Source organism: Elephantulus edwardii, unplaced genomic scaffold, assembly GCF_000299155.1.
Source record: "Elephantulus edwardii isolate Elephantulus edwardi_28Jun2011 unplaced genomic scaffold, EleEdw1.0 scaffold00337, whole genome shotgun sequence".
NCBI lineage: Eukaryota > Metazoa > Chordata > Mammalia > Macroscelidea > Macroscelididae > Elephantulus > Elephantulus edwardii.
This window is the reverse complement of record NW_006400087.1, coordinates 1852468-1879355: the sequence shown is the minus strand read 5'-3', so window position 1 is coordinate 1879355 and position 26888 is coordinate 1852468. Positions and strand designations below refer to the sequence as shown.

Here is a 26888-nt window from a genome sequence, read left to right as displayed (position 1 = left end):
CAATCCTCACTTCCGTCCAAGACCACGCCTGTCAGAGCTTTCAAGCTCTACTTCAGAATATTAGCCAATAAAACTTTATAATTCCCAAGAAAAAAAAATTAAGCTGAAATTTTAAAAATCTATTAAGGAAAAAAGACTGAGTTATAAGGAAATGCGGACATTTTTGCAGTTGTAATTTGTATATTTGAACCAGGACCATTTTTCACCTATTCATAACCTACCTGGAAAACATGAAAATATAATTTTAGTTAAAAAAAATCCTTATAAAAATTCTTCCTAATTTGGTTCCGGATTCTCCAGTTACTCATTGAAATAGATGTGCCACACCCAGCCCTAACTGAAGCTTCTAGAAGAATGAGCATATTCTCTCCTTTTGTAATGATGTGGAAATGAAAGTAAAATGGGATACTTTGACAGATACTGCACAGAATACACTGGGAACATTTTCATACATTCCTGATTAAGGAATAAACCTCACAAATCAATTACTTTCCTGCTAGTTCATGTAAAGCCTTATCATACAGTGAATATTCTTTTAAATATTTGATAAATGAATCAGTTGTGGTGCACTAAACCTGCAAACTATAATGACTGCCTGACCTGATAAAAAGCATAATTAGGTGTAATGAATAAACCTGGTGGGGACAGATATGTGGAGCCCTGTAGCCCATGGCCCTGGCCCCGCACACACAGCAGCCGTGCCAGCTGTTCACCCAGTGCAAGCTTTCGCTACTCATGAAGTGACGGGAGGCTGAGATGTAGGTTTCTGCCTGTAGCTGTGTACTTTCAAACTGGATCTTCATTTAAAACACAATATGAAAGCTCAGAACTTGAAACTGTGAACCAGTGGATGCTCTTCTAGTGCATTTCCACTTGTGCAAACCCAAGATCCCAGGTTAGATGGGGAGCTGCTGGCCAGATTCAGCCTGGACAAATGGGAGAGCTGGACATGGTGTAATCTCCTTGGACCAGATCAGGGTGTGGCAAATTAGGCACAATCTGTTTACTGTCTACCCCTTATTGAGTCACATTCAGTATGAAGATCACATGGCCCTGTGATCCCTGGAAGAGGAAAAGATACAGAGTGGACTCCCCCACTGTGAGCCCACGGATGGATGTCCTGTGCTGGTGTCCATCCCAGTGCTGCTGAATTTCATCTCTTTGGGGACTCACTGGGAGTGATGGGATGCCCTTTTAGGATGGCCCATCACTTGATCTAGCCATTTGCCCATGGAGGAGCTAAACTGGGGGTGTGGTCCTTGTTCCTCTTCCCTCATCCTCACCTCCCAGGTATGCCCACATGTAGGCCTATAATAACTGCTGGCATACCAGTCCCCACCTTGCCTGTGGACCCCTCACTCTGCCCTTGCTAGTACCTGTTGGAGCACTGGCCTGAGATGATGGTCTAAAGCCAGAAGTGTCACCTCAAGGCCAGAGAAGAAATGTGACATTCAGGGGAAACCCCTCCCCCATGCAAATAGAGGGTCTTAATATTTCAAGTCACTGGATTATTATTATTATTATTCTCAATTGAATTTATTCTCAAACTTTAAACAAAAGCAATCTAGACCAAACATATGGCACTACTGTTTGTAAACATCAGACAAGAAACACAGGATTTGAACTCCTGAGTGAAAAGAGACAATTGAGGTCAGTCTTATTACAACAGGCAAGAAAGCAATAAGCAATTCACATTTCTTTAATACTAATTTAAAATGGAGATATATGGTAGTTTGTTTAAATGCCCCCAGCTGGTCACATTGAAGCTTAGTTGAGTTCTCTTAGACTTGGTGGGGTTTTAAGTTTTAGTGAATAGTTTTGGGGCAGAGGAATCCTTCCTCTTTTGGTTTCTAGCTACGTTTACAGAACTATCTAAAGGTCAAGTAGACAGTGGTTTCTCCTTAAGCTACTCATTCCTTTGGCTTGTACGTTCCTTGAGCTGCTCCAAAGATTCCTTCTATAGTTGTAGATGTACTCAATCTGGTTCTAATGCAGTCCATCTGGTGAGGCCCATGTGTAATGTTGCCATTTGTGTTGGGTTTTGTTGTTATTGTTGTTTAACTGTTCTGTGTGGTTTTTTTTTTTAATTGTTGGGTGTTTTTTTCATTCACATTGGTTTCTTATGATCATTCCTATACATGGTATCTTACAAAAATTAATCACCATTGATACATGCCCATTATTATCTGTCTTTTCAGATCCTCACTGGATCTTTCCTTATTTCTTCACTCCCTCCCTCCACCAACCGAATTCTGCTGCCCTGTGATGTCCCCCCCTTTTCCCCCCCAGTGCTCATGCCCCTCCCCTTCCCTCTTTGGATATCCATACACTAGTTATACTTCTGTTTTTACAATAATGGTCTTATGCAGTATTTGTCCTTATGTGATTTTTACTAGTGAATTAAGGTTACTCTGCATGCTACAAGATACTGGTGAGCCCTGTTCCTGCCCACTTTCAGAACACCAGTCCTGGGGTGGGAAGGGTCACAGACTGGGAGTCCCCAGAGATTCACCCAGTGCACATTACCTTTTATATTCCTTTTCCGCATGTCCCCTCAGAAGTTGTGATTGGTAGAGAAGTCCATTAAGACCATCTCTGCAGTTAGTGCAGTTCACATAGACATGCTCATGGAGGGACCCTGAAATGCTGAAATTTTTATTTATAGTCTTAAACTCTTACCTCAAAGATATAAAGGTAAATAAAATCCTGGCGAAGCTTTATTCTCCTTAGATTTAGTAAGCAAGCTGCTGGCCGGCAGAAGGCCCATTATTAGCAGGACCAAAAGGAGTAGTCAAGGATATGCTTTCCTCTCTGCAGCTCCAGGGACAATCCTCCCATCTACATCCAGGGAAAGACCTCCCGTCCACACTCGGGGACAGTCCTCCCCTCCACACCCAGGGATAGTCCTCCCATTCTCATCCCAAGACAGTCCTCAAGGCCACACCCAGGGATGCGCACTTGAGAGCCCCCTCCTGTCAGGAGTCCCCGTACCCCAAAACCATATTCATACCAGCACAGCACAGTCAGGAGCAAGTAGATATCCTGGAGGCCTTGCCAGCAGGGGTAATGACACAAGACTCAGAAGGACACACAGAGCTGTTTAGTCAAATTAGAAAACAGATATCACGCCCTGTACTGTTCAGCAGAAAGCTGGTGTGGCTGTGATAATCAATCCTCTGCCAGGATATTGGTTACACTGCATGGTCCCACTTTCTGTAGATTTTTAGACCGAGAGAGGCTGACTTTCCGGCATCACCCACATGTGGCTTGTCACTACAGCATTTGTGTCACCAGGAGCATCCCACAGCCTCATAAGCCTCTTCATGACATATCCTCAACTGATGCTCTTCCCCAGCAGCCTGAAGTTGCACCCCAGAGTGAGCACCATTTTGGATCTAATAAGAACTGAATAGGTCTCTGAGAAAAAGAAATAGATCGCTATTCCATTAGGTAGAGGGATCTAAGTGTTAGATCTTAGAGATGTAATCCGTTCTGTTCTCTATGAACCATCATCACCCTCTGGGGTTTTTGTTTGTTTCTTTTGTCAGCTTGAAGTTAAATACACATACTCACATACATGCAAATGAATAGTGTCAGAATTGATTCCAAGTAATAATTTTCCTTATGAACAGGTCTTCTGGGCTGCTTGGTGTCTGTCACATATATGCACTTAAAATTCAGAGATTGTGTTTTCAGGCAGGTTTAGTTAGAAATGTAGGTTTTAGGTAGTTGGTTTAACCAGTACCTTTCAACACGCCTTCTATCTTGTCAGCCAAATTTATTGCAGATGCAAAGTTTAGGAAACATCCACAATATCCTGTTGCTGCTGTTGTTGTTATGTGCTGTTGAGTTGACTGTAACTCATAGCAACTCTGTGAATAGTAGCTTTGAACCCTGCCTTATCGTGAGTCAGTCTGTCTCCAATTAACTATCCCCGTTACCCCAGTGAATGTATCAGATCTCATCTAGAGTCTTTCTCTCCTGAATGTCCCTCCACCTTTCCAAGCATGATGCCCTTCTTCAAGGATCCTAGTTAGTGTCAGTATTTCTATTGTCACTATGAAGTACCTTAGCATGATGCCTCAACACCAGTATGATGATCACATATCACTCTTGCCCTAAATAAGCACTTGTTCTAGAAAAGAAAAAAGGTTAATATTTCCTGAAAGCTAACAGTGCTTTATTACTCTTTTGAGTGAGAATCAAAGGAAGTTCTCTGATTCAGATCGTGAGAGTTTTGAAATGAGACATTTCACTTTGAAATGATACATTGTTATGTTTCTCTTTTGGGTACCCATTTGCTGTTTAGTTAGATCCAAAACATAAGAACGTGAGCTCACCCACACACCAAGGGGGCAAATTTTTGTTGTTGTGAAATTTAATAGTACGACCCCTGAAAGAATCCCTTAATAATAAACTAGCTTGCCTCTTTGAGAGTATCTATACTGAAAATAGAACTTGTCTTCTGTGACCATGGACAAACAATAACTTGAACGTTATAGGATTTGTGAGGGAAGAAAAAGCAAGATTCTCAAGGCAGCTCTGATTCTCATGCCTGGCCTCTGGGAAACCTGGGACTTTGATTTGGAAGTGGTTGACTTCCTTCACAGTATCTTAACTTCTCATTTTATTCAATCTCTCTCCCTCCTCTCTCTCTTTCACCCTCACACTCCCTCTCTGTCTCTTTCCTGATTTGCCTGCTTAGGGACAGACAGGTAATGGAGAAGAAATTGAAAGGGAAAATACAGGGAAAATGTAAATGAAAAGAAGTTATTATAACTGTTATAATGAAGTGCCTTTCATTTAAATATAAGAATGTAACGCTGAAATGAACTTGTGATCCTGAAATGCATTTTTAATGAGTTTCCTTTTTATTTTGCTGCTTCAGTGGCATATTTTAAAGACCCTTTGAAAAAAGCCACATTAAAAACCCCACCAAATGCCACAACACGCAAAATTGGATATTGGTTTATTCCAAAACTGCTGATCAGGAAGAGTGGCTCTTCATCACAAAATGTTGCAGTCACTTTATTTAAATGAGTTTGAATTTGCATTGTGATGTGCCATTCTGATTTAGGGGAAAAAATTAGATTTTCAGATCAAATTGACCCAACCAGTGAAGCGTTAAGGAGCTGGCAGGTTTAGTCTGAAAGCCTCATGTTCTATCAAACCTGCAGCCGGTAGAAGTCAGAGCGCGCCAGTGGGAACAACTTTCTCACTGAAGTCCCCTTGTCCCTGGGTAGGACTTTGTTCCCATGCACCTCTTCCTCTGCTCCTCCTGGAGAATATTCGCCCACTCAGATCTCCTTGTCCCCCGGCTGTTCTCACATGCCTCCTGTACCTCTCCTTCTCCTCCAGGAGAAGGTCCTGCCCAGTGTGATCAGGTCCTCTTGTCCCCGGGTAGGAGTTTTATTCTCATGTGCCTCTCTCCCTCTTCCAGGGGAACGCCCTTTCCAGTGTAATCAGTGTGGTGCTTCCTTCACACAGAAGGGCAACCTCCTTCGCCACATCAAGTTACATTCTGGGGAGAAGCCTTTCAAGTGCCATCTCTGCAACTATGCATGTCGCCGGAGGGATGCCCTCACGGGCCACCTGAGGACACACTCCGGTAGGTTCCTGGGCATCCTGGGTGCTGGGTACCTCTCTACCTTGAATAGGCAATGTTGAACACTTCGTTGTTGGCCAGCCTTGACGTCCCAGGGTGAAGTCCTTTGTCTACCATTTGCTTTGAAAGGTATTTCAAATTACAAAATTCAGCTACCTTTGAAAGGGTAGTTTAAATGTTTAACACACTCAACTGCTAACGGTAAAGTAGAGTTTCCAAGTCTACAAAGACATCCATCAGAGGAAAGGCTGAGCAATCTACTAAAAAGAAAAAAAATCAGCCATTGAAAGTCTGTGGAGCACACTGCTCTCTGCTCTGACACACATGGGTCGGCATGAGTCAGGGTCTGTCAGCAGCACCTGGGCTTCCTGGTTACACTGGCATTGCTGCCTCTTCCCACCCTCACTCCCAGTATGGCCTGCTTTTACCAGTAAACCAGAGGAAAAGCGCGGAGGAGTGAACACTCATACACACACGCACACACACATGCATACTCTCTTTTTCTTTCTCACATATTCACATTAGGAAGCCCAACTTCAAGTAGAGTATCTCTAGAGAGCTTCCCCCATTGCACTTTGCCAGATAAGTGGCTTCTTCAGAGGATTCCTCCAGCAATACTTTTCTCTGGGTGCACACAAGTGTTCAGCAAGTCCCCCAGTAGACATATTGTTGATTGCTAAACCTCACCCATTGCCACTTCACACTGTTGTGTTGTGTTGTGTTGTGGGTTTTGTTGGTTTATTTTTTTTTTTTTGCATTAGTCAGATTTTTAAACCATTTGCCCACACTGTTGGTTATAGTACAGCCACAACACACAGACTGTTTTTAAGAGTAATAAGTGAAACCTCCTTGAACAGACAAAAAAAATTGGGACCCTCAGTTTCCTTCTTTTGGGTGTAAACCAGGCAGATGAGTCTCACCCTGGCCTGTGGCTCTGGTGTTGGAAGCCAATCATGTCCATGGCTGGGAAAGGCCAGGTTGGATAGGTGTCAGATTTGGGATGACAGCATTTCTTTTTAACATATGTATTAACATATGCCTTCTGCCATCCAGAAGTCTCCAATCATAATTTGCATAAATGCCTGGTCATTTTTTTTTTAAAGTTTTCCCAATCTGTGAAGCAAATCCAGCCTTAATTAAGCCTGCTCCTTTATGAGACTTTCTCAGTATCTATTTGCCTGTCTACCATCATTATCTCACATTTTAGAGGAAGAACAGTTCTTGGCACAGGTGTTTTTCCACATCTTTCACTGGGTAGTATTTGGGGTGCTGTACCTCATAGAGAACATGGAACTTTCACCATATGTCTGTGTCCTCATGGAGCTTATAGTCTTTCATCTGGTCAACACAGATGTGCTGAGCACCTGCCATGAGCATGGTGCATAGGAGATGAGCACTTCCATTCCCTTTCTCTAGAGTTTGCCATCACAGAAGAGCCCAATAAGGAGGAACCTACCCCCAAGAGAGTAACAGCTCTGTGGTCCTTGGAGGAAGGTTTGGACGTGCCTCATCCATCTCTTGCCCAGAAAATGATGAGTGTGTTTAATCCTTGGGGTTTTAGAGGATTCTTCATCCTGATCATCTCTTTGTCACACTTCACTGAGCACCACAGGGAACTAATTTTTAAGTGGGGAAGACAGGTATAATAAAAAAGTAAAACTGTGTTATAAAAGGACCACCACAGAAGGACTTGAGAGGGTGAAGGGAGCAGAAGTGAGCACTACAGGTGTCAGGAAAGTTGTCCAGTGGAGGGGCTGAGTCAAGGCTGGAAGGTGTCTAAATTTTACCTTAAAGAAGTTCCAAGTGAATGTCATTTCTTTAGTGATCATAGAAAAAGATGTGCAAATTCTTGTAAGTTTTGACAACATCTTTGTGTTTCTCCTAGTCAGTAGGACCTGAGGGGGATTCCCCAACTGTTGGTGACAAGATGGAGGGAATCTTAGGAAGGTTTTGTAGCTAATCCTGACATAGGTGTCCAGACTGGCCCACTCCTCGGTTCCTACATTCCCTCCTGCTTTTAAATACAAAGAAGCCTTCCATAACGCCTCTTAGAAAATCATGATGGTGAGTGATTTTCAAAATCTCCAAAGGAGCTTCACTGAGCTAAAATCTGCTCTTACCATTGAGAAGATGAGTCAGCAGTGATGAAGGGCAGTAAGTGCATTGCCCCATCCTGGTCAGTGGACAGACGTTCTTGGGGCTGAGGACAGGCCTGCTGCAGGAGGGCAGGAAGGACATGGCTGGAATCAGGTTTCAGTCTCTGCTTTAGGATGACAATGTGGTGTTTTCCTGCCTCATGGAGGAGGTGTGGTGAGGAAACTAAACAATGAGCCTGCCCTCAGGGGCTTCAGGTGCAGCCAGAGACCCTACAGTTGTGTCGAGTCTACCTAAAACATGATCACACTCTAGGGGAGATACTTCACAAATGTAAGGTCTTGAGTAGACAAACTCAATTCAGCAAATCCTTGTGCTGAGATTGGTAGCAGGTATAGCTTCCTATGTAGGCACAAACCACAAATAAATACTTGTTCATTGAAAGTGATGTCACTCTCTTTTCTTTCCTCTTACAAATTAGCAACATCTAACTCACTAACTATGAGTTAATGTGATTCTGGCTGCTTGCCTGGTTATTTTATTCAAGGCATGTTGTCATCTCGCCCTAAGTATGACTAATTACTTGAGTAATTATGTGTAACAAGTGGTACATTACAGACAGTTTATTTCTATTACAGAATTACTGATAAGCACGTGAGTAACACTCATGAGAAAACCATTATGGACCCAGGGATGGGGGGGACTCAGATATTGTAAGGTGACCCTGAACACCAAAACCAGCAAAGTGTGTTCTCCAGAGTCATTTTACTGGAATTTATCTAGAAACGCAAATGTGGCCACAGTATGTTCCCTGGGATGGACACTTTCCTGTTCCATTTAGAAACATCAGGCACACAACTTTTCCTGACAAATTCTTCCAGAGACCAAAACATAGTGCTATTATAGCTGTAGAATTTGTCTCACATTGATTGCAGGAATGACTTGGCTCAACCTACAAAGTAGAGAGTGGATCCCTTTGCCTTATTCACTCTTTTTGGTGGGGTTTTGTTTGTTTGTTTTGTTTTGTTTTAAGTTGTAAGTAGAGATGTTCTTTCTTGCATCTTGGATAGACTTTAAGGTATTCTGTAGTTAAATTTCTTGCAGTAAACTTGTTTCTCATCTTCCAGTGATAAAACCAATTATTTCCTCAGAAGAATGGATATTCAGATACTATATCATTTCTAGGTGGCCTGGTATTTAACTGTTAACCAAAAGGTTGGATGTTTGAATCTGCCAGCTGCTCCCTGAGAGAAAAAAGTGTGCCAACCTGCACATGACAGATAGCAGTGGTAACCTTGTGAGGCAGTTCTGTTCTGTCTTACAGTTAGAATCCACTCGGTAGCAATGGATGGGTGGTTATGTCATATTCTATAGACTAGTGACTTTGATCATGAGAGTTTTTAAGGTTGAAACTTTTCCAGGAAAGGACAGTGAAAGAGACTCTGTATTAATTTCTAAAAGCAGAACTCAATAAAATGTGCAGGCTTTTTGCAATATCTTCTATTTGAATGTTACTTCCTGGTGTTGGGAGTACATCACTTTCTATAGATAGGAAATATCTCTATTTCTTTATTAAATGTTTTAGAAGTCCAATTTTGCTTTTCATCTTAGTCATCTTAATCCATAGCTTTTCACCTGAGAAAGCTATTTAAATGACACAAGCATTGGCTCAACCATTTTTCCACTTTCATTTGGACAGTTTTGACTTTTATGTAGTATTTTAAAAATGTGAATCAAGTAACCTGAACAAGGGGTAGAAAAAGATGCTACACTTAGCATGAAACTGTATATTACTTGAGTAAGTGACTGAAATGCTTTATCCATTCCATCTCTTACAATGTTACCTACTTTGTTCTTCTTGTTGTTGGATGCCATTGAGTGGGAACTTACTCATAGCTGATCCTCCAGTAGGTTTTCAGAGGCAGTAAATTGTATGGGAGGAGATTGCTCATCCATCTCCTGAGGGATTATAAGTAACTTCTACATTCTTAGCTATTTTTAACCACTGAGAAAAATTCAGGAAGAACTAAATTTAGTGCAGTACAGTAACCATTGGCCATGTGCTGTATTTAAATTTACATTTTAATCAAAACTAAACCAAAGTAGAAATTCCAATTTTGAGACACACTGGCTACATTCCAGGTACTTGGTAGCTACCATGTGACTGGTGGCTGTGTATTGACCAGCCCAAGGGCTACCATATTGCCTAGTATAGTTGTTGTTGTTATGTGCCATCGAGTCGTTTGCGACTCATAGCGACCCTATGCACATCAGCCCTAAACCCTGCTCTATCCTGCGCCAACCGCACCGCCTCTGACACACCCATCCCGATTACCCCAGTCACCGAATCAATCTATCTCATAGAGGGTCTTCCCCTCCTGCGCTGTCCCTCCACCCTCCCAAGCATGATGTCCCTCTCTAAGGACCCGTCCCTCCTGGCAACATGTCCAAAATATGTCAGACGAAGCCCCAGAATCCTTGCCTCCAAGGAGCAGTTTGGTTTAATCCTCTCCAAGATGAATCTGTTTGTTTTCCTGGCAGTCCATGGTACATTCAGTAACCTTCTCCAGCACCACAGCTCAAAAGCATCCACTCTCCTTCTGTCCTCCCTAGTCATTGTCCAACTCTCTGATGCATAACAAGCGATTGCAAATACCATGGTCTGTATCAAGCACACCTTAGTCTCCAGAGAGACACTGTTGCTCCTGAGTACTTTAGAGAGGTCCCTAACAGCAGACTTTCCCATCGCGATACGCTTTTTGATTTCCTGACTGCTGGTGCCAAGAGTGTTGACTGTGGAGCCGAGCAAACTGAAGCTGTGAACAATCTCAATCTCTTCATCATCCATCCTGACGCTGCCAATTGGTCCAGTGGTGAGAATCTTTGTCTTCTTGACATTGAGCCTCAGTCCATACTGAAGGCTGCAGTCCTTGACCCTGTGCAGCAAGTGCATGAGGTCCTCCTCAGTTTCAGCAAGCAGGGTTGTGTCATCTGCATAACGCAGATTGTTAATAGATCTTCCACCAACCCTGATGCCACAATTCTCCTCATAGAGCCCAGCCTCTCGGATAATCTGCTCTGCATACATGTTGAAAAGGTATGGAGACAGGATGCATCCCTGGCGTACACCCTTGAACCAGATCGATTACAGTATAGTTAGAGAATATTTTCATCTTCACAGGAAGTTCTGTTGGGCAGGGCTCCTCCAGAAATTATGTCACCATGAAAGTCTTTGGGGAGACAGCAGAGTTCTTTCAAGTTAGAACAATAAAATACAGTTTCAACTGAAATGCTTATCTCATTAAAGCAATTTTGTTGTCCATGGTTTTCTCATGTTACTTTTCTAACACTGAAATTGAAGTCACAACAGTTAAATTCATTCTAGCACTTGTGCTGTACTGGATGGGCCCCAGCATGGACCTGACCAGAGGCCAGCTTTTCCAGGAAATCCAGATGACACCAGGGTTTCTCAAGCTCCTGACTAGCCTTCCACATCTACATAGTAATACTGTCATGGTCATTTCCCCAGGTTTGAATACATGAACACAGGCTTCTCAGACTTACCTATAGGACACCCAGGAAACTCAGTACAGTGGACAGATTAAAGCTAAATAAGAGTCATGGGTATTCTTGGTACAGTCAGCTACCCACCTGGGCATTAAGCATTTTTATATTCATTCATTAAGCCTTTGACTCTCAAGAGCTGATATTTTTATTTTTCACTTTTTCGGTAATAACTGTATTGCATGCATTCCCGTGGCACATAAAGACAACATTTAATTGGGGTCTTAAACTCAATTGTGTTTTCTGCAGTTGGCAAACCTCACAAATGTGGATATTGTGGCCGAAGCTATAAACAGCGAAGCTCTTTAGAGGAACATAAAGAGCGCTGCCACAACTACTTGCAAAGCATGGGCCTTCCTGGCACGCTGTACCCAGGTAAGCACAGGGGGCTGCTGCCCCAGCCGGCTCCCTGGGCCTGCAGCAGGGGCAACAGGGATCCTCCACACACAGCATTGTCATCAGGACCAGAGTCCTATGTGCGTCCAGTGCTGGGTTATTGGAAGGACATTCTGGCACACCTTCCAGAGGAGCACAGTGCATTTGCCGCTTCTCAGTCATCCTCTGACCAAGCCTACCCTCACTCAGAATAGTGTGGTTTTATGATCTCTGCCTGTCAGAATCAGAGGAAACTTCTCAGGTAGCAATGACCTGCAAAAGTTTGGGGAGTTTTTGTTTGAGGTTTGGGGTTTTATTAAACCAGAACTACTGATTGCTTCTTTGTGTTTAGTAATAAGATACAGAATCTTGTGTTAAAACAATATCGTTTCTCTAAAGATGATCAAATTAGAAGCCTTCAGGCTGGCTTTTCCCCCCATCAGTTTAGACTGTGGGCACAGTATCTGTTCCTGCCAGGTACATGAGTTGAAGCCTGTGGAAGTTTGCATGCATTTTAACCCTGATAATCCGTGGTAAGGTTGTCAAATGATTGAACTAAAGATTGCTTTTACTCCAGTCATTGGTGCTTGGTTGTATGTTGTATAACAAGATAGCTCTTGACCTCTAATCTTAAATAATGTGAATATGAGCAGAGAGAGCTGAAGGAAGTTGGATTGAGTCGGGCTGGCAGTGTGATAAAAAAGTGTCTAACTTTTTGGGAGATAACTAATTTATAAATAGCTCATCTAAAACTCTCCTCTTTAATAGCACTATGCGTTTAGCACTATGACTGAAAGGACCATCACTGCACCCAGGGATAGTGTTAAAGTAATATTTGATAATTTATTAAGCCTCTTCAAGCTTTCTGACTTGAATAGATTGTTCATAAAGGAAGATTTACTGGTGCATGCTTAGATGATTAAAAGCAGATGAGAAGAGGAAGCAAAGAATGGTCAGGTGGAGCCCTAGATATTGATTCACATGCATGTTGATTTGAGTGATGTAGACAGTATGTGGTTCTGGTGATCTAGTGGGTAAGGAGTTTTACTGCCAACCCAAAGATAGGAGGTTCAAATCCACTGGCTAGTCTGAGGAAGACAGATGAACAGTCTCCTGCCATACAATTTATAGCCTCTGAAAACCCACTGGAGGGTCAGCTGTGGGTTGGTTCTGACACAGCAATAGCAGTGAGTTTGAGGTTTATCTAAAATTAATTTTTTAACCATTATCATTTTGTAGCCAGATTCTACAATCTGGGTGGAAAATTATAGGATAAGAGTAATTGACTATGTTCCTTTAGAATGAAATACAAAGAACTAGGCACTGTTTTCTATTTAAAAAATACTATTTCTGATGACATATTTTATACTATTAATGAACCATTCCTTCACTCACTATATTTTATTGAGAACAAATTATTTGCAGCAGCAATATCTATTGAATACAATACTAAGAATTTCCCTTGAAAATTATATACATGGAATTGAAATAGCAAAATGAACACAAGAAATGGGTGGGGTGTATTGTTTGCCCTCTGCTGTTTTGATCACTAGAAAAATAAGCCACAGTGAAATCCACACCAGGAACCCAGCACTCTTTTACAGAAACCTGGATTTGAGTCTCATCTCTAAATCTTTTCTTGGTTATCACCCTTGGCTTAATACTTAAATGGGAGTGATCATTTCATCCTAGCCGACCTCACAGGAGAGCTTGGGGAGATACCTGAGAAAAGAGTAGATGTGAGCACATTCCAAATATATGGTTTGTTATTGTTGTTTTTATGTGCTGTCGAGTCGTTTACGACTCATAGTGACCCTATGTACAACAGCCCTAAACCCTGCTCTATCCTGTGCCAATCGCATGGCCTCTGACACACCCATCCCAATTACCCCAGTCACTGACTCAATCCACCTCATAGAGGGTCTTCCCCTCCTGCGCTGTCCCTCTACCCTACCAAGCATGATGTCCCTCTCCTTACAACATGTCCAAAGTATGTCAGACGAAGCCCCAGAATCCTTGCCTCCAAGGAGTAGCCTGGTTTAACCCTCTCTAGGATGAATCTGTTTGTTTTCTTGGCAGTCCATGGAACATTCAGTACTCTTCTCCAGCACCACAGCTCAAAGGTGTCAATTCTCCTTCTATCCTCCCTAGTCATTGTTCAACTCTCTGACACATAACAAGTGATTGCAAAGACCATGGCCTGTATCAGGCGCACCTTAGTCTCCAGGGAGACACCGTTGCTCTTGAGTACTTTAGAGAGGTCCCTAACTGCAGACTTTCCCATAGCAATACGGTTTTTTTTTATTTCCTGGCTGCTGGTGCCAAGAATGTTGACGTAGTGGTGTTATTATTGTTAGGTGCCATTGGGTCGACTGTAACTCATAGCAACCCTATGAACCACAGATCAAACTTGGCCATTTTCACAATCTTTACCATGCTCAAGTCTTGAATACCTAGTCATTGAAGTATTGGCATTGTAGATGTAATTCCCCACAAGTGATATGTCTACAAATTTATATGCCAGTTAGGTATATTAACTGTTACCCTGTGGCTAGGATGAATTTAACCCTAAAATGTCCATGTTTATTCTCTTTGGTGATCAAATTATTTGAGATATTGAAAGAATGTCTTTGGACAACAATCTAGAATACGAGGTGCATTACAAAATGAACTAGGGGAGGGGAAAGGGGAGGAGAGGGAGGAAAATGTGCAACAATGAATGATTTTTAAAAAACCAAAGAATTTATAGGGAAAACAAAGTAATCTCTTTACCACCTAATACAGGAGGGATTAGAAGGCTTCTGGTAGAGAATTCCCATATCAAAATAGGTAGTCATTTTGTCTTCAGAGTGGCTGCAGATGGAACCAGAGCAGGACAGACAGGCACAAGTTGTGACGATATTTCATCAGCTGTGCAAAGTGACTGTAGTCACCACTGACACAGAGACCATTTTCTCTCCCTGCCAACACCTAGCTCCAGTCTATCAGCTGTAAGTGCTGACAAAAGTAACTTTGGGTGTTGAAGGAATCCATAAAATAACTTTAAATGCAAAGTCTTCTAAGATTTCACTTGGGATTTGGAAGGCTTATAGCAGGGTGAGAAGTTTCTGGTCATGTTACACAGATGGAATTTGTGCTTTCCTGCATGCCTCCCATGGCTGCCCTCCCCATGGTCATCTCCTAGTCTCCAGTACACTGTAGGTTGTGGCTAAGTTGGGATTAGGCAAATATATAAATATAAATATGCGTGTGTGTGTGTGTGTGTGTGTTGTGTAAAGAGATTTCTTTTTCTAAAAATCAATTTATTTCTAAGAGACTTTTAGGTCAATAGTTACAATTTCCTAAATAATGTAAAAGGTAGGGGAGTTCCCTAGGCCTTAAGTGTTCCAGTTGTGATGCAAGCTGCAAGAGTGACAGTGATTGGAGAGCGTTGGCCTCTTCATCCTTTACTGTAACCAGCTTCTGTGGTCACAGCTCATGTAATGACACCCAGTGGTGCCCAGGCAGCCACATTTCCTTGCTGTTTCAGATAAGAGGAAAATATGGAAGGAAGCAGATTAGCTTGAGAGAGTAAATTTACATCTGGGGAGATTGGATTTTGTGGGTTTTACTTGTGTGTGTCTTCAATAAAAACAATCAGGATGCAGAATATATGTAGCATATGCTATATATGTTGTTTTTGATTGCTGTTGAGTCAAGCACAACTCATAGCAACCCTATGAACAAAAGACCTGAAGCTTTTCTATGAGTTTCCAGAAGCATGTAGTTATTTATATATTTATGTATATATATATATATCTTTGTATATATATTTATGTTTTCTAAGTCACATAAAATAGCTACTTGCTTATTAAATAATAAATATACATTTATGTTTTCTAAAAGTTTCATAAAATAAGCAATGATAACCATTTTAGGATATATGGTTTTTAAAGTGGCATTTATAATAGTAATGAAGAATAAATACTGAGAAATAATCTCAGCAAGTAATTTGTAGGTCATGGAGAAGAAAATTTCTAATATACTGAGACAAGGCAGAAAACTTGGGAGAAAAGAAGAGAGGGAAGTATGTTCGTTGACAATAGAACACGGTTTTCATCTTCCTCTAATTCATTAGTTTGAGAAATTGAGAGCTGGACAATTACTAGGGATGATAGACGGAGAATTGGTATCTTTGAGCTGTAGTGTTGAAAGAGTATTGAATATATCATGGATTGCTAGGAGAACAAATAGGTTTGTCCTGGAGAGGGTAAAACCAGGCTCCTCCTTGGAGGCAAGGATTCTGAAGCTTCGTCTGACATACTTTGGACATGCTGCAAGGAGGGATCAGTCCTTGAAGAGGGACGTCATGCATGGGAGGGTGGAGGGACAGCACGAGGGGAAGACCCTCGATGAGATGGATTGATTCAGTGACTTGGGTAATGGGGGTAGGTGTATCAGAGACAATAAGATTGGCACAGGATAGAGCAGGATTTGGTGCTATTGTACATAAAGTTGCTATGAATCACAGATGACTCCACAGCACATAACAATATTAGAACTATTGTTTTAGAGTTTATTAAGTAAGTTGCTTCTCATAGTGGCTTTGGGTGCAGCAGAATGAAACACTGTCTACCTGTACCATCTTTGCCATCATTGCTGAGTTTGAGCCTGCTTTTGTGGCCACTGTTTCAGTCCATTTTGTTGAGAGGCTTCTTCATTTGCTATCCCTCTATTTTGGTCTCGTGGTAAGAAGCTGTGCTGCAATCCCAAAGGCACATGGTTCTAATCAACCAGCAGCTCCACAGGAGAAGGATGGGCAGTCTCCTCCCACGTGATTAACTCCTCTTAAAAACTCGCCGGAGGGTCAGCTACGGCTCATTTCTTACTCTATGGTGCACAACAACAACTTTAAATTAAGCATGATGTTTGTCTCCAAAGACAATAACACATATAAAGAATGTGAGGCAAAGTCTACCCCCCTATTTCTAAGAATCATTGTAGCTATACTTCTCCCAAGATAAATTTCTTTGTCCTTCTGGTAGTCTCTGATACAGTAAATATTTTTTATTCTGATTTATTTACAAAGTTTTAATACATTGTTTTTCACAAAAGATCCTTCCCAGCCCCTTCACCCTACTCACCCATCAAATTGTGCAACTCTATTCTTTACTAACACAATTCACCCATTCAAATCAGTTCCTTTTATTGGGATTAGAAACCATATATAGGAAAGGTATCTGAAAAATAAATTGGAAATTTGAAAAAATAATCTATCAAATTTAGTTGTAACATGTGGAACTATTTGAACACTAGACAGACAAATCAATTCAAGAAGTAGATAAACTTGCAGTATACTCTATTGAAAGCAATGTGTGTTACCTGAGAGGAGGAGGAAACAAGGCTCTGGAGCTTCAGTGGGCTATTCCAAAACAGTACTGGAAGAGTTCATTAGCTATTTGAAAAATTGTACTGCAAATACTTCTGGAACCCCTTAAACATGAATAAATTGCAGGAAAATTCAATGATTATTTTGGGGAAAAAATATAACCACAAAAACTAGAAGTATAAACGAAGTGATAAAGAATACAACAGTGTATCTTCAATTATAGAAAGAAAGGGACGATGCTAGGTATGGGCGGGGGGGTGGCAGATGTGGAATAGAGATTGATGAGAAATAGTGCAACCATCCATCTGCTCTGTAATCTCTAGATTTTATACAATACTCAGGAAGCAGCTGGCGTTCACGTCTCTGTGAGGGGCTTGTGGGAGGGTTCCAAACCTGCTTTGATGTGATATGAAGTCTGGGGAATCCATGATGCTCTCAGTATGTCTGAATGCTGACCAGATTGATGGAGTTGCCCTGTTTGTTCATCTCTAGATGTGGCAGTTCTTCGATCCTAAGAGGCTTGTTGTCAGGATTACTGCGTTAGTGTATTGGAAATATTTTAGAAAGTTAAAAAGGAACTCTTAAGTGAAGCACAATTATTCAGTCACATTTTGATTCTAAGGAATAATGTTCAGTTAGAATCAGTGTAAGACGCATTGGTGCTCCCTATTGCTGTAATCTGCTCAGGCTGGATGATAGGTTTGCCGTGAAGATTAGACATAATCTCTTAAGATTATGCATCGAGGAAGTACTTAACAAATGTCAGATTTAACACTGGATGCAGCTGAATCTTTTAATGCTAAGCATTTCTAAACTGGCTCTTTAACTGTCTTTGACTTTAGTCATTAAAGAAGAAACTAATCACAGTGAAATGGCAGAAGACCTCTGCAAGATAGGATCAGAGAGATCGCTCGTGCTGGACAGACTAGCAAGTAACGTCGCCAAACGTAAGAGCTCTATGCCTCAGAAATTTGTTGGTAAGAGTTAAAAGTTTGCTGTCTCTTAAAAAAAAGGTTACCCTTGTGTTTTAGACTGTAATGATAAATAATTGGGGGTAGCAAACGGGAAGACATTTTAATTTTTTTCTAAAGTGAAAAGTAGTGAGCTTGACATATCTTAAATATCTTTTACATTTTTTTAAACAAGTCTCTTAAAAATTAAGAAATCTCACACTGAAGCTAAGGGTTCACAGTCATGTGATCTGTGCAACAAGAACTCTCACTCACAGGAATTCTGTTGATGGAAAAGAAGATAGAAAATAATCCAAACCTATACATAAAAAGAAAGATTCCTGACCGAAGAAAAAGAATGGAACAGGACAAGAGCTAGGAAGATGGTATTCTGTAAAGGTATCTGAAAACATCCTAAATGTTTTGTCTTTCTTGTGTTTTAATAATGAAGATATAAAAAACAAGAATGAAATTATTATGCAAAACACATAAAGTATAAAGATGTAAATGTGATAGCAAAAGTGGAAAGTGAGAAATTTATAGAGAATTTATGTTTTCCTAAAGTTAAGTTTGTACCAATTGACCCTAAAGTGTTACAAATACAAGTTCTTAAGTGTAACATTGATGGTTACCATTAAGAAATATATAATACAGAACTAAAAAGTTCAATAAACCAATGGAACATAAAAGCAAGCAGTGCCAATGGGCTAGATAAAGAAGACTTAGAATACAAAAACAAACAAAAAGTCATTAGAGAGCACATCTGACCAGTAATGACAATGACTCAGTGAACTAGATGTTCTAGTCAAAAGGCAGACAGTATTTACTAAATAAATAAATAAATATTTAATTAATAAATATTTACAAAAATAAACTAATCATATACACTTGTGCAAAGATACAAGTTGGTTGAAAGTGAAAGAAGAGAGAGGTAGAACTCCATGCAAACAATAACCAGGAGAGCTGGGGTGGCATTTTAGTATCAGACAAAGAAGAGTTACCATTTATATTTATTTCTCTACTAGCAGTCCTAGCCATAGCAGTAAGACAAGAAAAAGGATAAAACGTAACCTAATGGGGGGGAGGGATCTTTGTTCACAGTTGATGTGATCCTGTATGTAGAAAATCCAAGAGAGTCCATAAGAAAATTTCTATAGTCAGTGGATGAACTTAGAACAATTGCAGAATACAAGGTCAACAAATAAAAATCAGTTGCATTTCTAAACACCAGTAGTTAGACATCTAAAAGGTAAATTAGAGAAACAATTCCATTTATAATAGCATGTAAGAAAATAAGTAGACATCTAACCAGCCACATGAAAGATTTATATGACAACTCTAAATCATTGATTAAAAAAGATAAAAGACACCTTAAATAAAAGGAAAACTATTTTATTTTCATAAATTGGAAGACTTAATGTTGATAATATGTCATTGTTATCCAATGCAATCTATATATTCAATATAATCCTGAACATAATTCCCACATCCTTCATTAAAGAAATAGAAAAACTAACCCTCAGTTTTACGTGTTGAATGGAATAAAAGCTATCATAAAAAAATTAGAAGGAAGATAAAAGGAAATCATCTCCCCCAGTTTTACTTGGAGGTGGTCGTGCACTGTCTGCGGCACATGAAAGGTCTTCCTGGGAAAACATTGTGCCCACCTGGTGTTTTCAGGTCAGTTTGATTAGGAGTGTGATTCCACAGCTGGACACCCCACTGCCTGACTTCTCCACTGTGAAGGTCAGACCTCGTCTGTCACGTGAAGTCATAGCACTTCCTGTATGTACATGTTTCCATAAAGATGTCATGGGAGGAGCACAGCTTCTGGACCAGATGTCTTTCATGAGCACAGCTGCTGTTGCCATTTTGACTATTAAATTTCTGTCGAGTGGTAGACCCCATGCCAAGTACTGAAAGAAATGGGAACAAAGAGTGAGGAAGCCCTTTCCAAAGAGAGCTTATTTTCCAGCTTATAAATTAGAGAACTAGACAAATGAAACTGAGGTCAGATGGTCTAAGTGCAGGAGTAGGATGGCTATGTGGCTAGCAAGCTGATCTATGCCTCACAGTAACTCTGCCATCTTTGCCACATTTATGTCTTGCATCTTGGATCCACTCTTCACACCTCTCAGGGGATTACTGTGGACATGAAGTGAGACCACAGATGTGAAAACATCTGGAAACTGAATCATTGCTTCAGTGAAAGTCAGCTATTACCATGAGGAGAATCAGGCCCAGGAAAGATCAGTATAAGTTTTGTAAAGCTAAATATACATGAGGACTTGATAAAGGTAAGAGACATCGATAGGTAGAACATTTAGACTTTGGGCCACAGTGGAGGAAGACACTACTGAGGAGCAGAGCACATTCTAGAATACTTATGCATCTAACTGCAAGGAAGCAGAGGAGGATAAACCTGCCTTGGCACCTACACTCTGAACTGTGGATTAATAGCTTTGAGACATCAAAGGGAAGCAGACAAAACCAGATATATCTGCTATTGGAGCCCCATCTTTTTTTGGTGTGGAGACTGTTATCTTTTGGGTTATATGTTTAAACGTATTAATAGTGAAAACAAGTTGATTTGATTCTTTATCTTATGACTAAATTAGAGCACCTGCTCCCCTGCCCTAAAAGAAGGAAAAACAGATATATGAGTGCTTTATGTGCTGATGTTTGATGAGATTGTGAAGTCTAAAGCATGCAGCCAGAATTGTAGTCTGGTATCTGAGGTGGAACCCATCTTGAAAAATGAGTCAGCAAGAGTGTAAAAAATTGCTTGAAAAGGTAGCACTCTTGTGGTGGAGGGTAGCACTGGGCATGGGAAGTAGAGGAGAGCTGCTTAGGTCAGAACAGTGATCTGGTGACAGATAATGCCATTTACAAAAACAGTGGAACTAGGTTTTGGAAAAGGATAGAGGCCCATTTTGCTCTGTTCATTTTAAAGAACTTTGTGGTGTGGATGCCACCAGAGAGAGCGGCGGGCTCTAAAACTGTGTTCTTCCAAGCCTTAAGTCTTACCCTGTGCCTTTGGACTTAAAGAAGCTGAAGGGCAAAAGGGAAACCAAGCTCTTGGGAATCTCAGCCTCCCTCTCTAACACTCAGTAGAGTTCCTTTTTTTTTTTATCAAGTTTTAAAGAGAAGCTTGTCATAAGAGTAGGCATTGGTATGAGGGAGTTTTTCTTTTGCTTTACAAGGAGAGGAGCAAATGCGGGGGAGGGGGGAGGAGTTTGTGTGGGGAGAAGGGTGCAACAATGAATGAATGGAATCCCAAAATCTCTGTAGATGTTCATTGAAATGAAAAATAAACAACCTAAATTAAAAAAAAAAAGAGTAGGCATTGGGAGGAGCAGAAGGAAAACTGAAAACTACAGGCTAGAGTCATATTTTTGGGTGTGACCCATATAAATGTGGGATTTGTAGAGCATGAGAATGGAGGGGCCCTTCAATTTCCTGAGTTGAACAGGAAGTAAGGTCACTTGTTGAGAGAAAAACATGAGGTGAATGGAACTTCAAATGGTGCTGGACCCAAAGCTAAGATGAGAAAGCAGAGTTGTCCATGGACCCCCCTGTCTAGCAAGCAGGGTCTTCTGGAAGCCAACCAGGCAGGTATGACCAGAGTGACTGACACTTGACAGAATAAAAAAGTGACATTCTGTCAAGAATGGCAGAAGCGAGGGAGAGCCTAAGGAGTGCCCAGGGGCCGTGAGCCAGCTAGATGTGATTAATAGAACTGGGGCATCCACTCACAGAGGGGACAATGATAAATAGTGATAATCAGTGTTTTCAGTCTCTTCATTCTCTGAGGAAATCTTAAAGTTCATAAAAAGTACAAAGAGAAAGTTTAAGAATTATCAATATTTCTGCTAGTCACTAGAGTTAAATTGGTATATTACCTTTTTTATGGGACAAACCTCTGATAATTCTGAAATCCCACATGCATAATATAAACTTTAAAAAAAGCTGACTGTATTTAAATCTCCATCAAAGCCTTCACCTGACAAGTACCAATATTAAAAAGCAGATGAACATTCTAAATGCCTTTCTTTCTCTGTATATGTATGTGAGTAGATAGATTACTAAATAGAAGTGAAAAAAAATACTGTGAAGATTGTATTATAGAAGCTATTTAAAATGAAAGTATTATATTTTATGCATGTCTTATATTTAATAGATAGAAAATAAACCAAACAAAATTGGAAGACACTTTGAACTTCAAATAAAATTTTTCTCACAGAAAGGGAAATGATTTGTAAGGGATTCCTCTAAGATAGTTGTTTATATGTGTACATATGTGGGGAGCAGATGTCATGGTGGCACAAGTAGTTAAGTGCTCAGCTTTCAACTAAAGTTAGGTGGTTTAACCCACCCAGCAGCTCCATGGGAGAAAGACCTCCAGTGTGCTTCTGTAAAGACCACCCCCTGCTGCCAAGTCAATACCAGTTTAGAAGGATCTTCCAATGCGTAACTGATGTTGTAAATCTTATAAGAGGCTCTCTGTGTTTCTCCTATGAATTGCCTGGTGAATTTGAACATTAGAGCTTTCCACTTGCAGCCTAGCACGTTCAGCAACATCCACCTGGGCTCCTTTTAGCCAGGAAAACTCTCCAGGGCAGAAGTGTTCTGTCACATAGGGTAGTTTTGCACTGAAATCCATTCAGCAGTGCCTGGTGACATGTGGAAGCAATGCAGCCAGCATGGAGGTAGTGATATTTGACCTCCACTTACTCTGTGAGGGGAAAGAGCCCCCACCAACAACATCAGCAGCACAGAGTCAGTTCCTGTGAGGTCAGATATGTCCTCATTCCTCCTGTCCCAGTTCTGACATCAAGCATCCCTCCCAAGGACTCTGCTACCGGTTCTGCTAGTTGATTGCAATAACCACACAGAACTCCAACAATACTCATGATTGTGGGATTTGTTAGGGGAGTAACAGGTTACAATTCTGGTTGGATACAACATACAGCTCTTTAGTCAGGACAGCTTATCTGCCATGCTTTCAGACCCTCTGACCATCAGCCTTAATGGGCCCTGACTCTGGCTCTGAGCCAGCATCCCACAGCTCTTTCAGTTCTGCCAATTCTGGCAGCTCCCCATCCCTCTACCAGTAAACCTTGGCTAAGGCCTGGCTTTGGCATGGGGCAGCATTTCTCGCTCATCTTTGTCTCAGGTGAGTCTGGTTCTCCCATCACCTCTGATTCTGCCAACACTGTGTCTCAATCTTGGTCTGTCTTGAGCAGGAATCTCTTACCCAAAAATAGGCACTGCAATCTACTGCTTCTTTCTGAATGGAAACAAGATTGGCATTTTCTGCCTCTTCATTCAGTTCATTTTAAGCCTTGAGGAATGGCAACAATGACCAATCCCTTCCTTAGTCACCTACACCCCTTGTTTGTATGGTCACATGTAAACAGATGCTGTTTACCTTATTTACATTGTTAGTAAGCCATCCATTTTCCTTGGTGAAGCCACCTAGAAATTCTACATTTGTATACTTCTTCCCAGCCATGTGGTGATAGTCAAAACCTAAGGCTAGAAAAGCCATATTAAACAATCTACTGCACCACACAGCAAGACGCATACCATGTAAAATACTAACAGCTTAAACATGCTTCCTTTGTTTCAAATTAAACTGTGCATATTGAGGTTTCTTTGAAAAGTAAGAACGTTATTCCACTTCTCAGTTGTATTATTTTATTCCCATTCTCTTCTCTAACCAAAATTTTCCATAGTAGTTTGGTTCTTCAACAACACCACAACACACTTAAAATGATTCAACAGTCACCTCTCATCCATTTACCACAACTTCTTTATCTACTTACCTTGATTCAACTCCTAATTGATAGGACTTCATGTTCAAGCAACTTTGTTAAGGTGCTTAATATTTTCAGGTGTTTGGTTCAAGACTGGCTTTCAGTTGCCTTTGCACTGGCAACATATCTTGGCATGTGTCCATCCACATGGAGGTCATGCTGTCCCTCAATCCCACTCCTGAGCACTTGCTTTGTTGCCCGATGATATTGCTGTGTTTTGTGGTGATGTCTAAAATCAGGCTATTATTTTACTTGAAGATGGTTTGTATTTCCCCCCCCCCCTTAATGCTTGAAGAATTCTTTTTCCTTAAATACTCTAACTAGGATATGTCTTAGGGGAACTCTGGTGGGTGTAGCCGACAGGAAATTGCCCTCCTAACCCAAGGGCAGTAACTGTATTAAAGTTCAAGTCCATCAGCTGCGCCACGGGAAAACGTTGGACAATTTTCCTACGTAGTTTACAGTTTCAGAAAAACTTGCTAGAGAGGCAGCTATGAGACAGGTCTGACTGAACGGCTATGCACTTTTTGTTGTTGTTGTTTGTTTGAGGATACATTTTGAGGTTTTGCACTCTATAAGTTTCCTCCCCCTTTTAGCTGAAGTTTCCGTTTTCTACCTGGTATTACTAGGAAATTATCTTTTACAGAATTACATATTTGTTCCATCTAGTACAGTCTGTACTCTGGATGCCAGTTTTCCTTGTTGGTTAATTTCTTTTGGATGTCTGTTAGCTTTCTTCAATTTCCTGTAAGTCCTTTTTTATGTCTTATGCTTTTTCTTTAAGTAATTCCATTTTAGCAACTTTTGTTTGATTATTTGTGCCTAACCCATTTGTTAACTTTATAATACTACAGTTTGGGTCTCATTTTACTTTTGGCTATCTGAAATTTCCTCTTCCATCTGATTCTGTTGTTCTACTGCACCGTCTTTTTATTGACTTTATACCATGATGCAGTTATAAGGTATTCCTTCTTGTCCTTGAATTAAGCCTTTCCCTAGGATGGCCTTATTGGTCTGTTTTGTGCCTTGTCTTCTCTTTTGTTGCTGGACAGTATTTTTACAGTAGCTGTGCCACTTCTTTCCTAACTGCATGCTCTAATTGTTCTGATGTAGTTTGTATGACACCTCATCACTCTCCCTACCATATCTAGGGCATTTATTTTCCTATGAGAATTTACAGTTCTCCTGAATCCTGAAAGCCAAGAATGAGTTTAGGGACTAAGATCGGGAGAAGCTCAATATTCTTTAAGAGACCTTCTGTTTCCTCTCCCTCATTTGGACAGACAGTTAATTTTGCCTTAACTTAGATATCATTTCCCCTAGTTGGGACTTGCTGACTGTTTCCACAGGAATATTCTGGGGTCTAGATCATCTCCCACCTCCAGCACAGCAGGGAACCTTCACTCTGGCAAAACAAGCCAACTAACTGCACAGTGCCTTTTCCCTTAGTATATCTGGTTCTAGAAGCACAAGAGCAAATTTCCCGTGTCACAAGAAGACAAAGCTTACGATTGTTTCTCTGCAGGTATGCAACTTAAATGCCAAAGATTGTTCACTCATACTTCAGACTTTTGGAAATGAGACAGCAGCCATGTATCTCATGCTAGAGTTTTTCTGTTTCTTCCTTTCCTTGGTCTTTGATTTTTAATATGCATTTCCTTAGGATATGTTCCTTAGTGCAGATGGTTGCTGATAATGAATGTTGTGGCTTTTCATTTTTTTTTTTTCATTTTCTTGAGTGTTAAGAGAGAAATTCTGCATGGTAGTTGGAATATGCCATGGCAATCTGGGATACTCTCTTTTCTTCCATTTTTTCTTTATACCAAGTTTTGCAAACAGCAGATTTAGTAATTGCTTGGGAAACTATCAATCATGACTCTGAAGAAACAGGTTGGTTAAGGAGGAAAGCACCATTTCTGATGGGGCTTCTACATTTAGCAGAATCATTGGTGGTTCATTTTGTCACCAGTTAAAGTTAAAAAAAAAAATAAAACAGCAATCCTTACCCTAATTATAAATTGCTACTATAGTAACTTGATGTACTTACTCTTAAGCCAGAAGTTTATGTTAAACTGATAAACAGTAGACTGAACAGTATATCTTCAAGGAATGTCTTTTTATTTCTTAAAACTTTTTAAAGCCAGTGACAAGGAACCAAATTTTACTTAAAATCTCTGTTTTGGGCCAAGCCGACTTTTCACTTGTGCTGACTCATGACTTTGGACCCCTGAGTTCCTTGAGACATAGGCTCCCTCAGTCATGACTCTTCAGCAGGCTTCTTTCACCCCTAGCATAGTAGCTACATCTAGCACCTTGTCATCAAGAATACAGGAATCACATGCCATCTTTTCCTCTCTCTCTTCCACTTCTTCCAGTTCACCACATACCTCTGCTGCCCACCATCCCACTGCTGCTAACTAAATTGAAAAGCTAATGAGATTTTAAGAAGTAGGAAGGTGTTATGGATGATGTTTTTAGCTTTATACTGCCATCACAAACCAGTGCCTATTTATCCTTGTGTTGTAATAAACAATTATTATAGACTTTTATTATGTTTTATTATAATTATCAGAATGTTGTATTTTAAATTCTATAACCCACTTTCATATTAAATAGTTATACCCTATGATTAATAATCCAATGACTATATTTTAATTAGTAAATACATTGTAATCAGTTATTATAAATTATATATGTAAAGCATGATATGCAATGCATAATTTAAAAGGTTGATTTTAAATATAATACTGTTAGAGCTATAATGCCCTTAGTAGATACAGGTCTCCACTCAGTTCAGATTTAAGTGTTGTTTAATTGACAGAGGCAGCCTTGGGTTCCTCTATTCATTTTTCCATTTGGTTTCTGTCACTGCTTAGTGGCTGCAGGTGCCTTGACTAGGTACTGAGAAGACAGAGGTGGATGCTTAGTTTTGTGATGTTCTAGTGATTTCACACATTCTTGACCAGAATCTTTTCTGCTCTGAATGTTTTTGCTGATGCCCTTTGTTTGTGGTAAGGAATGGCATGCTGAAATCGAGGGAGGAGCGTTTGCAGAGGTATCAATGCACTTCAATGCTGGGGTCCCAAGTGGACTTGTGTGGTTGGCTTGTCAGG

General features: G+C 40.6%; 1 protein-coding gene across 9 annotated transcripts in view; it reads left to right on the top strand.

Annotated features, from left to right (window-relative positions):
- IKZF1 (IKAROS family zinc finger 1 (Ikaros)) overlaps nucleotides 1-26888 on the top strand; it is a 90319-nt gene that overhangs the window by 62488 nt on the left and 943 nt on the right. For 2 of the 9 annotated variants that reach the window (XM_006901591.1, XM_006901593.1), the window contains 3 exons: nucleotides 5441-5608; nucleotides 11513-11638; nucleotides 17849-17983. The exons of 1 other annotated variant lie outside the window; for it this stretch is intronic. In XM_006901591.1, coding sequence (XP_006901653.1) covers nucleotides 5441-5608; nucleotides 11513-11638; nucleotides 17849-17983 — 429 coding nt within the window. The remainder of the gene's footprint in view (nucleotides 1-5440; nucleotides 5609-11512; nucleotides 11639-17848; nucleotides 17984-26888) is intronic. 6 more of the 9 variants (XM_006901592.1, XM_006901596.1, XM_006901595.1 and 3 more) reach the window with 5 other exon arrangements.